General features: G+C 31.7%; 1 protein-coding gene and 1 pseudogene across 2 annotated transcripts; one reads left to right on the top strand and one right to left on the bottom strand.

Moving 5' to 3' along the window:
• The first annotated feature begins 24 nt into the window (after positions 1–24).
• LOC146886681 (uncharacterized) lies at positions 25–2489 on the top strand (annotated as a pseudogene).
• A 1623-nt stretch (positions 2490–4112) lies between these two features.
• Positions 4113–11935, bottom strand: LOC114180970 (mitochondrial inner membrane protease ATP23-like). Of its 2 annotated transcripts, none has more exons than XM_028067271.2 (6): positions 11592–11935; positions 9019–9133; positions 8820–8941; positions 6166–6303; positions 5997–6080; positions 4113–4614 (listed from the first exon to the last, which is right to left on the bottom strand). In XM_028067271.2, exons 2-6 carry the CDS (start codon positions 9071–9073, stop codon positions 4480–4482), a joined length of 534 nt encoding a protein of 177 aa, XP_027923072.1. In that variant the 5' UTR covers positions 9074–9133; positions 11592–11935; the 3' UTR covers positions 4113–4479. The 2 variants fall into 2 exon arrangements, with proteins under 2 accessions (XP_027923072.1, XP_027923071.1); XM_028067270.2 differs by having other exon boundaries at positions 9019–9142; positions 11592–11934.
• Between the last annotated feature and the right edge of the window lie 1517 nt (positions 11936–13452).

Raw genomic sequence — 13452 nt, 5'->3', positions numbered from 1 at the left:
ATTTGCAATTATTGTGGGAAAATTATGAAAGGAGGAGTTACTAGAACAAAAGAACATCTCATGGCAAAGAAGGGCAATGTTGTTACTTGCACCAAGACTTCGAAAAATGTGAGAAAATAACTTTGGAAATTATACAAAGAAAAAGCAGACAGCTCCTCCGTCAATCCTAGATATACTACAACCAATGATAACCATGAGAGTGAATATGAGGTTGAAATTTTCACGGCTAGTAATGATAAAGGAAGAAATAGTGGTGGAAGAAAAGGACCAATGGATATGTTTTGTAGAAATCCAACTGTTGCAATAGGGAAGAGAAAAAATGAAAAATTAAGGCAAGCTAACATCAAAGAGGCAAGTGACAAAAATTTAAAGGCCTCGATTCATCAATATATTGCTCGATTTTGGTACCAAGCAGGCTTGTCATTCAACCTTGTGAAGTTGAAAAGTTTTCAAGATATGATTGATGCCATAAGTGCATATGGACCTAATTTACCCATTCCTAGTTATCATGAAATCAGAGTTCCACTTCTCAACAAGGAAGTTGAGTACACGGAAAAGTTGTTGCAAGATCATAAATTGCAATGGAGTAAACATGGTTGTTCTATTATGTCAGATGCATGGACTGATCGAAAGCAACGATGCTTAATTAACATTTTGGTGAACTCCCCTACAAGGTTAATGTTTGTCAAGTCCATTGATGGTTCAAACTTTTTGAAGACAGGAGAAAAAATATTTGAGATGCTTGATTCCCTTGTGGAGGAGATTGGGGAAGAAAATGTTGTTTAAGTTATAACAATTATGTGTTGGCTGGTAAGTTGTTAGAAGAGAAAAGATCTCATCTTTATTGGACTCCTTGTGCTGCCCATTGTATAGATTTGATGCTTGAAGACATCGGAAAGCTTCCTTTGATAAAGAAGACAATTCAAAGAGGAGTTAGTCTTGTTGGCTTAATTTATAGTCATTTTAGTACCTTGAGTTTGTTAAGACAATTTACAAATAAAAGGGAATTAGTAAAACATGTCGTTACAAGGTTTGCTACCTCTTATTTATCATTACAAAGGTTGCATCAAGATAAGGAAAATTTGAGAAAAATGTTCACCTCTGATGAATGGAGCAATAACAAGCTATCTAAGGAAGCCAAGGGGCGGGAGGCTACAAAAATTGTTCTTATGCCTTCATTTTGGAATCAAGTAGTGTTTACTATCAAAGTCATGGCTCCTCTTGTTCATGTGCTTCTTCTAGTGGATGGGGAAAGAAAAACAGCTATGGGTTATATATATGAAGCAATGGAGAAAGCCAAGGAAGCAATAATGAAGTCATTCAACAACGATGAAAGTAAATACAATGATGTATTTACAATCATTGATAATAGATGGACATGTCAACTTCATCGCCCCTTGCATGTTGATGATCACTTTTTAAACCCAAAGTTCTTTTATTCCAACCTAGACATGGAATATGATTTGGAAGTTACAAATGGATTATATGATTGCATCAGGAGGTTGGTGCCAAGTAAAGATGTGCAGTAAAAAATTTTAACTGAGTTGCCTCTTTATAAAAGTACAAATGGACTCTTTGGTGATGATTTTGCCAAAGAATCAAGGAAAACCACAGCCCCAAATGAGACACTTAAACACTTTTTAAATTGTGCTAAGATATAATGGTTACATTCTAATCTACTTTCGTTGCTTGTGTAGCTCAATGGTGGAAGAATTATGGGCATGCAACTCCCAACTTACAAAAGCTAGTAATCAAGATTTTAAGCTTGACATGTAGTTCATCGGGATGTGAGCGCAATTGGAGTGTTTTTGAGCATGTAATAAGACATGACTCATTTCATTATTATATTAGTTTGTAAGTTGTAGAAAGAAATTAATTTACATATTACTTATTCACATTGCAGATTCATTCAAAGAAAAGAAATAGAATGGACCACAAAAGGTTGCATGATTTGGTTTACATAAGTATAATCAACAACTTGATCAAAAATACAATATTAGGGATGAAATAGACCATATTCTATTGAATGACATTGATGAATGTAATGAGTGGTTAGTGGGAGAAGTTGATGATAATAACGATAATGAAGAGAGAGGTAATGATTTGGTTTTTCATGATGATCCCACTCTTAATTGGGCAATTATTTATGAAGCTTCAGATATTGGAGAACCAGTAGCTTATACAAGGAGACAAGCAACTAATAAAAGAAAGCAACCATCAAGTGATGGTATTGTTATTGGATCTTCCCATTCTTCTAAGAAAGGTCCAAGTGCAACTTCAACTCCAACCCCAACACAACCTAAAAAGGGTAAAGAAAGGACTCAAATTCAAGTTCAAAATGAATTGCATAATAGCTCTAATTCCGAATTTGAAAGAGTACTTAACTTTGGAAAGAGTCTCTCAGAAGAGGAAGAGGAGAAGGGATATCCCCATTGGATGATGACATTGAAGACAATTATGTTGGAGTTGAAGAAGAATATGATGATTAGAAACAAACTTAATACATACATTTAATGATTTGTTGTTATTTTATGTTTTGAACTTTAAATTTGTAGTGTTTTGATATGATGTTATTATTAATTGGATTTTTATACATAATATCATTACTTTTTCATTAAAATTATATGTGGTGGTATTATATTTTTTTTACCGCAATACTTCCGTCATAACCCGTTATGATTTCCGTTATAACTTTATAAAGGTTTTTTGGATATTTTCCATTATCCAATATCAATAACACCGTCATTGAATCAAGACTGACTTTATAACAAAATTACATTTATATTGCAATGTGTGTATATAAACACAAACATCTATCATAAAAGAAAGGCTACATTTCTCCTTTTCTTTTCCATTACCATAACTCACCTACAAGAAAATTTGTCAACAAAATTAGCTTCAACGTATTTATTTTCCTTGGCTCTCGTTTGATCTACAGTTGATATGTGAAAAGTATAGAATGTAATATATGATGATGTTGGCTGAATATCCTTAGTTGTGATATGTTGTTATCCCATTCAATGCGTGTATATATTTTCATTTTTTTTCTCTTTAATGATTCCATCATACCCAAGCCCAATACCATTTTCATTCATCTCATCACCCCACCTCACCACACACATCCCACTGCTTATTGTTTGGATTGTAGTATTACTTCATGCAATCCACATCTACATTGCACACACCCATTTATTTTAATTTGTTGTTGGGTATGTTTTTTGTATTTTTCATTGCACCCCATGTTCACTATACACTACATTGTACTTTAGGCTTCCAATTTAAGTTTATAACACTTATTTCATTAATAATTTAATAGAAAACTTTTAAAAATTAAAAACGAAAAGGAAAACAGGATCTTTTTTAAAAATAAAATTAATAAAGATAAATATAAAAAAGAATATAATAAATTTAATATTCAATAAGATTTTGGCAAAGTACATTCAAATTAAACTATACATACAGTATACATAATTGAATATTAAAAAACATTACAACTTGTCCATACAACAAAAATCATGATATATCATTGTCTGAAAGTTCAAAATTTAATATTCAACAAGATGCAACATACAACATCTTGCATCTTTATCAAACAATTCTATTAATGTATCCAATATCTATAACATGTAACTAAAATAAGTAAAGATGCATAAAAGTAGACAGGAGGTCATATCACTATAAAATTGATAAGAGTTCTTTCTTTAATATGATAGCAGAAGAATTAAGAACAAAAAAATTATCATAAAAGAACAAGGCAAGGCAAATAGTTCATGTATCCTATTGTTTTCTTCTTACATCCTATTACTCTCCTATCACTTCCAAAAATTATTTTTTGGAATATAATAAACAATTTCAAAAAGAAATTTTGGGAAATCATTTTTCAGGAAGTTTTAATAAGGTGAAAGGTGAAACAAGTCAGCCCATTAACCTGAAAGCAAGCCCAACCTTGGCCTATAAGAGCAACGTGCCAAAGGGGTTAGACTAAAAAAAGCCTATTTATTTAGGTCACTAAGTTTGGCTGACTTTTGCTAATTCTTAATTCTTTAATCTACTTTTCCAATTTATTTTACTTACTCTGCTTGGTAGTTTGAGAAATAAATGGCGTTCTCATCAATGTATAAAGCGTCCCCGTCTTATTTATTTCTGTATGGTCTAAAGAACAAAACTCAGGATTCAGCCAGCTCCCGAAAACCCTGAAAATGAAGGCTTCTATCTAAAATCATAAAACATAAAAGAATTACTCACCCATTGACATGCCCGCAAAATTAAATGTGGTTATAACAATTTAAGTGAATAATGTAACATGCAAAATAAGTGGAAGTCAAGACGGTGCGATCTTCCGGGTGGAGTTGCCATTGCCACAGACTAAGTTTGTGAGAATTCTAACAAAAGTTAAGCATTCAATGTAGTGCTCCGCAAGGATAGTATAGCACCAATGGTGACTATACTATATGTTGGTACCAACCATGTAATGTAATTTTAAGGAGCTCTGTCAAAGGGTTGTGTATCATTGTAACAAACATCCCATACAGCTTCCAGGGAATCCTCGGCGGCAAAACCAGAGCAATTGGGGTTTGCAGACAAAGATTTCAAAACTTTTCTTCTCACACATTCCTTCAAGTACCATTACATTGATTCAGTATTGAACAAATCAAAGCCAAAAAAAAAAGTTTAAAATATCAAATTAAATATACTTAAGCAAAGAGAGAAATGCATGACATTAGCAACAGAATATCAACAGATGTAATTTGAACGCAACAAAAGACTGTGAGATGCTTGATATTACCAATGTATGTATCTCATACCAATTTTAAAACTTCAGATGAGAATAATGCTTCTATGGAATGGCAAATTTAGTTAAACTTTATACTTTCTCTTTCTCCAATTGATAACTAGATATTGTAAATTTGAAAAGTAACCATGATATGCTTTAAATAACATATTATTAGGATATAAAGTATTAATGAAGAAAAAGTATCTTTGAAATTTTCCTATATCATTTAAACATATTTTTATTTCCTTTGTTTTAAAAATCTTGATTATTACAAATAGGCATGATGAGAATGTAATTGGTGTGACTTTATGATGCACGGTTACATGTGTCGGATACCATGAATATATGATACAATGATACACTTATTTAGAAAATAATAGAATATGATACATGATATACACATATTGAAAAATGTACAAAACAATTTTTAAAAATAATATATATATATATATATATATATATGATTGAAATAGTGTGAATCCAAACTAAAATTACATATATTAAACATTATCAAAATAAAAAATTACGAATTACTATCACCATAAAAATATTAGTTTTATAGATTAGATGTATAAAATACACACTCGTGAATTCGAAATGTAACTTCAGAATCGACTATTCTATTAAAAGATATTTTATGTCCCATAATTGACCAATAGCCTTGTTTCTATACAAAATATTTGGACTGTTCAGTACATTTTTTCTATTCTTATTGTATTTCATGACTGCACCACAAGGAAGACAATTTTGATTGCTAAGGAGTAAAGTGGGTTGCATAGACCGACACTTCATCAAAGATAATCTTGACAGGGACCTAGTAACTACAACTCATACCCATACAGGATTTTCATACAGCAGATTTCTCAAGCCAGATTCTAGGATCTTGTAGGTAAGTTGGGAACCATTGATATTCATTCACTAATTTGAGGAAAAGTGTTGTAAATAACAAATTCTTTGGATAAAAAAAATTCTCAATATCTTCACCACAGTATTAGGAAAAAATATCTTCAAAATCTTTCAACATATTTTTATTTTATTTTTTCAAGATTTTTATCATTACTAATAGAGATGATGGGAATGTAACTGTTGTGATCGATACAAATAAAACAACTCTTTATTTTTTTTTATATAGTTCAACTGATACTTGCTAAGTTTAATATAGGAAAGGATTCAACTAAAATAAATGGGCTGCCTTATTGAATGAGGGAAAGTGAAAGTTTACCTGTTCATGCCCTCGTAGTTTCAAGAAACCTCGTAGTAGTTCCCGCTTATAATGGCAATCGCCACTTAGATGATTAGTTCGTATCTGTTTTACGATGCCATAAAAAATATCAATTAGGGGTTGAAAAACCAACATAATCAAGGGTAGGAAAACATTGTAAGATACGAACCTCGGTACAAGCATGGTGAGCACAATCCGACCAATCCAAGTTGGCACCACGACAATCATCAAATGCATGAATTAATTCACGAATTACCACCTGGTTGACATCATCTTGAATTCGTACATAGTTACTGCACACTTTTATCTGGGAGAAAGGAAAACATTGCCGTTCAGCCAAAGTAAAAGCACTGATCACAACACTAATTCAACCCACAAAACCATGATAGTCAAAATTGAGATTTTACCCTAGATGGAAAGGAAAGTATGAAGCATAAACTAAAAATCACACTTAATGAAATTTAAATTCATACACACAAGAATCATTATATCTCACTCTACTTTGAAAGAGAAAAATGGTCTTTGAAAGAAAAAAATATGGGTCTTTCTTCCCTCTTTTCTTCATGTACCCCCATAAAAGTTTAAATTTCCGAACTACCCCTTATTCAAATTGTAATAAAATCCCAACACCTTATTTTTTATATTTTCAGGATTGGTATTTTCGGATCGGAAATATGTCACCGGAACACACAATCCGGGAAGTATGAAATAATACATTATGGATTGACGGTTCTAAGAGGTATTTCCAAATTAAGAAATACATTTCAAAACAATCAAAACAAAATACAAAAAAAAAATAGAATAGGTGTTCAAAAGTTATTTAGGGATCCGAAAATATATTCCAGAACCGTCGTTCTGAAAAAAGAAAAAAAAAAAAAACTGTATCCCACAACGGATCAAAGGTATGCCGGGGATAACAGACTGATGACTCCCAGGAGCTCTTATTGACGGAGTCGTTTGGCACCTCAATGTCGACTCATCACATCTTGGGGTTGAAGAAGGTCCCAAGGGTTCGGTTGTTCGCCGATTCAAGTGGTACGTGAATTGGGTTTAGAATATCGTGAGACAGTTCGGTTCCTATCTACCGTTGGTGTTAAAAGGAGAGCTGCGAGGAGCCAACCCTAGTACGAGAGGGGTTATAGAAGGTATTTCTGGCCGAAACAGTCACCTCAGAATGTATTTCCGGACCTTGAAATGACTTCCTGAACACTTGTTCCAAAAATGACCTTGTATCTTGTTCCAAAAATGACTTTGTATCCTAAAATGTATTTCTGAGTTCGGAATCTATTTCTAGATCTATAAATACCTTCCAAATCAGTATTCCGGAATACAAAAAAATTCCAAAATGAGTTTCCAAAGTTATTTCCAAATCTGAAAATACCTAACGGATTAGGTGTTCTCAAATGTATCTCTCCCCAAAATTTTTTTATAAATACATGACTTGCGCTTTTTTCTTCTTATTCTCCTTTTGTTGCTCTATAACCTTTTTATTTTTATTTTTAAATTAAAAATGTAAGTTAAATTCAATAAAGAGAAGGATTGTTTTATATCTTTTTTTTTTCTTTTCTGAAAAACGAATCTACAAAAAGTGGAAGAAGACGAGAGATGCAAGGATACAAGCACAGTGATGGAAGAAGGAGGAGAAGAAGGAGAATGGTGAGCTATGAAGCCTGGATACGGACACAGATACAACACGGAGATACGGCTAAATTGAAAACTATAGGACACAAGACACGGCATGTATATACATATTATTTTCAAACTTTCAACTAACACATTGTCAACTAACACAGAAATGAATCTAATTTATCTATCTAATATCCAAAAAAGTGAAAAGTAGTGATCATATAATACTTTTTCCTTATTTTTATACTTATAATAGAAACTTATGTGATAAATTTACAAGTTTATGGGTTTTTAGAAAATCATTGCATTTGTTGTTATTAACATTGTGTTGGTGTCATATTAAAATCATGTTAAAGACAAAAAAAATGTGTTTCAAATTGGATACTTTACTGATACATGGCGTACGAGTGTCGTACAAGTGTCAGTGTCCGATACGTGTCAGACACAGGAAACGCCATTGATGAGGCATGTTCGGGCTTCATAGATGGTGAGAGAGCTCGTCGTACTCAAATGGTAATGGAAGAAGGAGAATGGTGGTGGAAGAAGGAGAAGGAGAATGGAGAGGGAGAATGGTGAGCTGTTAATGGTGGAGCATGGAAGAAGAAAGAGGAACAATGGTGAAGATTAGGCAATTAGGTTTTTTAATATAATTTAATTGAATGATAGGATAGGATAGGGATATAAGATTTTATGAGGGTACAAGAAGAAAAATAGGAAGGTGCAGGAAGAAGCACCCAAAAAATAGGTCATCCTAGTTTTTCAGTTATGGAAAAGAAATGCAATTGGGTTTTGAAAAAAAGAAAAACAAAGATGGGCTTAAGTTTTGAGAGTCATGGTTGTTGTAGTAATGCAATTGGATTTTAAGAAAACAAAAAAGGTTATGTGATTGGGATTTAAAATAAAGAGATGGGCTTTACTTTTCCCAACCCATCGAAAACCCTAAAAATTTATCTGACCTAAGAGCTGCCATGGCGTGTGTAACATACTCCATGAGAAGCGCCACCGCAAGATATGTCAACTTCTTCTCCCTCGCCACTAGGAGGGACTGTATCGCGAGTTGCGATTTTGAATGTGGATTCAAAGCAATCCACCAAAATTGCAACTCCCAGGCAAGATCACTCTTTATATCTCACACGATTTTGACTACCTTGAACAAAACAACGAAGCAGTAATAGAATTGAGAAAGGAAATAGGTACCCCTTCACCACGAACATAAGAACCAGCCACTTCTTGATTACAAGTAATAGCTTTGAAAAAATTGTCTTCAACTATACATCCCGCTTTCTCCAAACGTTCCCTCAAAAACCTCACCATTGGAGCTGTCAAAGAAAAGAAAATTAACATGATAAACACACCGATATGTAAGAAAGAAAATGTAGTAGGAAATGTGACATACTTCGGAAACTCTTCTGAATCATGATTTGACATTCCTCCTCAGATTTCTTCGCCATCAGTTTTTCAGTTGCACAAAGTTGGTTCCCGGATGATGCTAAGTCTTCCAAAGAAAAGCTCTGATTTTCCTTAAGAAAATATAAATTATATAAATATTATTTATTAGGCTAAATCTTCCCAAGAAAAGCTCTAATTTTCCTTAAGATAATATAAATTATATAAATATTATTTTATTAATAAAGAGTGCAAATTTAACATGTATACAAAACCATAAAAAGGGGAAAAGAGAGAAAGAATTTGATTCCCACCTATATTAAAAAGAATAAGCAGATGACACCTAACCAAACAAATTAATTTGTCCTAAAATAGAACGTGATATAAAAATTGTGTCTTGAGAAAGCAATGTCTATTAAGTAAAACCCATAAATTTGCCTCTACAGAGAAGTTTTATAATGTGAAATTGAACTAGCAATCACAATAGTCATAGCAAGCTTCCTATGATTAATAATTAATAATGCTATCATAAAAAACCATATGGAATCTGCCAGCATGCCAAACTTAACAAGATTAGAAATGTCAGTTAAGAAATGCACCAATCAACCTAGAAAGAAACACAACCGGTTGAGAGAGAATGACAAGACAATTGAAAAAAGCGACAAAGGACATGACAACATATCAAATGCAGATAACATTCAAGAAAGAAGGCTTACTTTATGTTAATATCAATAAGTCAATTACATTCACACAGATTTATATTTAAACATTTAATAATGTGAGACATTGGCAGTTTACACATTTAAACATATCTATAATAAGTCGGCAACTATATAATCACAAAATATAACAACTTGGTTTCCCTATTCACAATCTCCCACTTTGAGAAACTAAATAAGTCAACAAAATGGAATTTAATAGAGGTGACACTTCAACCACATCATGCAGAGAAACCTTTAAACTGAGGCAATTCATAGTCTGTGGATTCCACCTCCAATACAGAAATTATGTAAGCCATGATCAAACTTAAGAAGCAATTTTTATTTGCTCCAAAAAGGTTTCCACCATCATTAATATAGAATCTATAGACAGAAAAGATTGGGTTTGGTACCTAATCCCAACGAAAATAATCACATTTATCAGCATTTAAATATACTCAAGCTGGAACCATGAACTCACATTCCTAAGCCATGATCAAATAACATCAGTTAGGAAGAGCTTATTCAATGTCTATTTGCACTCATCTTCACATTTGTAAGTGTTGGGAAAAACTTATGAAAAGAGCTTATGATACGTCCATAAGAAGTTTTCAACTTATTTAATAAGCTTTCTTGGATAACTAATAAAAATAGCTTATATCTTACGTGAAAATAATTCAAACTGATTTCTTCAGTAATACAAAAAAAAAAAATGAAGTGCATATTATGACTAGCTCATATTTAACAAGTGCTCAAGTTATTTATCAAAATTTATCAAATGCATCTCATTCCAATTTATCAAATGAATAGACTGGTTGCAGGAATATAAAGTAAACCATGGTATGTCTCACTGCTTCAAAGTGACATCGTTTTACTAACAAAACGGGCTTAAAATAATACCAAATCGTACTTCTTTAGATAACTAACAAACTATCAGGACTTTATAAACCATACATCCCAATTTAAATTATCCCCGCAGACCAAGCAACCAGGGCCTTACAATCCCTGTTCCAAGAAACCACACCATTTCTTAATTTGAATTCAACCCTGTGATTCCTTGTCTCACCCTGAATACTTCAATCTCAACCACAACCAACAATAATACGCGTACACAGCAATCAACAATTAGTTACTCGCACTCAATTACATACCCCTGTAACATATCACCGTAGGCATAAACCTCAACATCAAGGAAAATATCGAATAAGAAAGTTCACCTAATGAATGAGGCAAACTAATCACTTCGCCATGAACCCACACTTATGCATGCTTTAACATATATGGTAAACACTACATACAATACGTGAATTCTGCCACTAACTAAACTATGATTTCAATTAAGCTTTAGATTCAAATAAGTCAGGACGGTAAAATGGTTATAGACTCAAACGTATCAGTCAGAATCCAATTTCCTAACAACCATCAAATATTTAAACAGATCACACAATTTCATCAATTCCGTTCCAAAACCTAATGGTATCACCACAGGCTCCATTTGAAATGTCATAAGTCCTCTGCAAATTCAGTCACAATACAAAGGAGACACAAGCACCAACCTAGACACAACACTCAGATATAAACAAACTCACAACACCTTCAATCACAAAATCAGAACATCAACCACGTAGTGCATTTAAACCCCACCCCAAACAGAATCAATTTCATTCCAAACATAGGCTAATCGTAAAACAGGCACGTAAAACAAGCACATAAATCACGTCCTCCATTCAACACCAGAAACTCAGACTTCAATGCCAAGCTAATCAATAACTTCACCCCCACGATTTGGTGTCAACAACTTGTGACAACATTCAACCAAACCCCGACAATTTCATAATTCAACCCAAATCGGAAAAACAGATGAAGAGGGGAAAAGTGTGAAAACCTCAGTGGCGCCAGCAGCGGGATCTTAGGGCGCAAGTTCAAGATGACTCCAGGGACGCGCCGCAACTCAGGGTTTCTCGTCAATGGCGGTCTTCGGTGGGCAGCGCGTGATGACTTCTGTTGAAGGAAAACCTCTCCGATGAGGGTTAGACGATTGGCTGCGGCGGCTCCTGTTGTCGGAGACCTAGCTCGACGTGGGTTTGGCGGTGGCCAGTGACAACGATAAGCAGCTCCGACACGCAAAAAAAATGGCGCCTCCGCGTGGGATTCCGTAGCCGAAACGGACACGGGAAGCAGGAGTGTAAGTAGTGAAGTGAGTATTGGGCGGTGTAAGCAATGAAATGAGTTTTGACTTCTAAAAAAACAAATATGGGTGGTAAAATTAAGAAGAAAAAGTGTGTGATAAAAGGAAAATGAATTTATATTACTTTTAAACAAAAGTTGGGTAAAAGATAGGTCTAAAATGACTTTTTTTTTATTTTTAATTAACCTAACCAATTAATTTTCTTTTAAATTTTTATTTTATTGTCTTTATTTATTTATTATTACTTTTTCTATTTTTAAATGGACATGTTAGTAAAGCGGAAGCTATCCTTAATGGATTTGTGCTAAGTTGTTGTATGCATATGTCAACTGGCCATAAAAACTATTTTAGTCAAGTTATTAATGTCAAGGGTTAAGTTATTGTATTTTAGTTTGGACATTATATTTATTATTTTGATTTAATTCGGTCCTAATTTTTAATTAAAATGAAATAATTTTATTTTTTTTAAATTAAGATCACATTTAATTTTTAAATATTATATTAATATTTTTATTAAATATTTTTAATATTATTAAATTTATTTAGATTTATTTTGTACATAAATGTATATGTGTCGATATATATTTTATTACATCAAATTTTAATATTTTTTTATTTAAATTTATATTTTAAATAATTGTATATAAATTTATATTGGTTCTAAAATTTATATTTAAATACATGTATAATATTATATATCAATAATTTCTATCCAAATTTTAGAGTTAATTTGAAAATGAAAATTTTATACATTCAAATATAAAATTTTAAAACTATTATCAAACAATTTAAAATAAATATATTTAAATTTTAAAACAAAATTGAAATCAAGTTTAATGTATAATAAAACTTTAAATAAATTTTATATTATTAAAAATATTTAATAAAAATATCAATTTTATTAAAAATGTCATTATACCATCTATATGAAAGTTAAAATTTTAAATTTGATATAAATTTAAAGATAGACGAAATTAATCAATTTTTTAAATAAATCATAGTTATTATTTGAGATTCAAATAATTACTTAACGTATGACACAATATTGACATGATATATAATAAATTTTTTTAAATAATTTTAAAAATTAAAAATATTAAAAAGAAAAATTAGGAATTAACATAGATACATTTAATATTAAAGAAAATGATATAATTATTGAACATTTCAAAAAATAAAAATAAAATTAAATATCGATTTGGGAACCTAATTGTAATTTACTACCAAGACTATTTCGATCTATATGTTTTAGTTATTCATTTATATTGATTGTACCGTACTATTAACGAATCATATTTTCCCTTAATCAATGCACCTGTAATATATTACTTTTTATTTATTTTAGTTCATCTCTAAATATATTAGTTATTAATTTCTTTTTACAATTTTAATTTGTCGCCAAGTTTCTTATAGAGGCATCTTTATAATTTTATCCAAGTATTCATAAGTTTTGAGAGAACAGTAAGCAAAATAGATTCTTTCAATGATTAGATAGACTATTATTTTTTTATCTATGCAAGTTCATTGAAAAGTTATTTTAAGATGATTAATTATGTTT

Source organism: Vigna unguiculata, chromosome 4 (assembly GCF_037176805.1).
Source record: "Vigna unguiculata cultivar grain cowpea cultivar isolate G323 ecotype 2 chromosome 4, ASM3717680v1, whole genome shotgun sequence".
In the NCBI taxonomy this organism is placed as follows: Eukaryota; Viridiplantae; Streptophyta; class Magnoliopsida; order Fabales; family Fabaceae; genus Vigna; species Vigna unguiculata.
This window is presented reverse-complemented; position numbering and strand designations above follow the sequence as displayed.

Bases quoted from the DNA above. Each gene is read 5' to 3' on its own strand.
- LOC114180970 (XM_028067271.2), bottom strand. From the start codon at position 9,073: ATGGCGAAGAAATCTGAGGAGGAATGTCAAATCATGATTCAGAAGAGT. The intron at 6,304-8,819 runs GTACCTATTTCC...CCTTTCTCCCAG, and splicing joins CTTATGTTCGTGGTGAAGGG to ATAAAAGTGTGCAGTAACTA. The intron at 4,615-5,996 runs GTAAACTTTCAC...TGGTACTTGAAG, and splicing joins AACTACGAGGGCATGAACAG to GAATGTGTGAGAAGAAAAGT.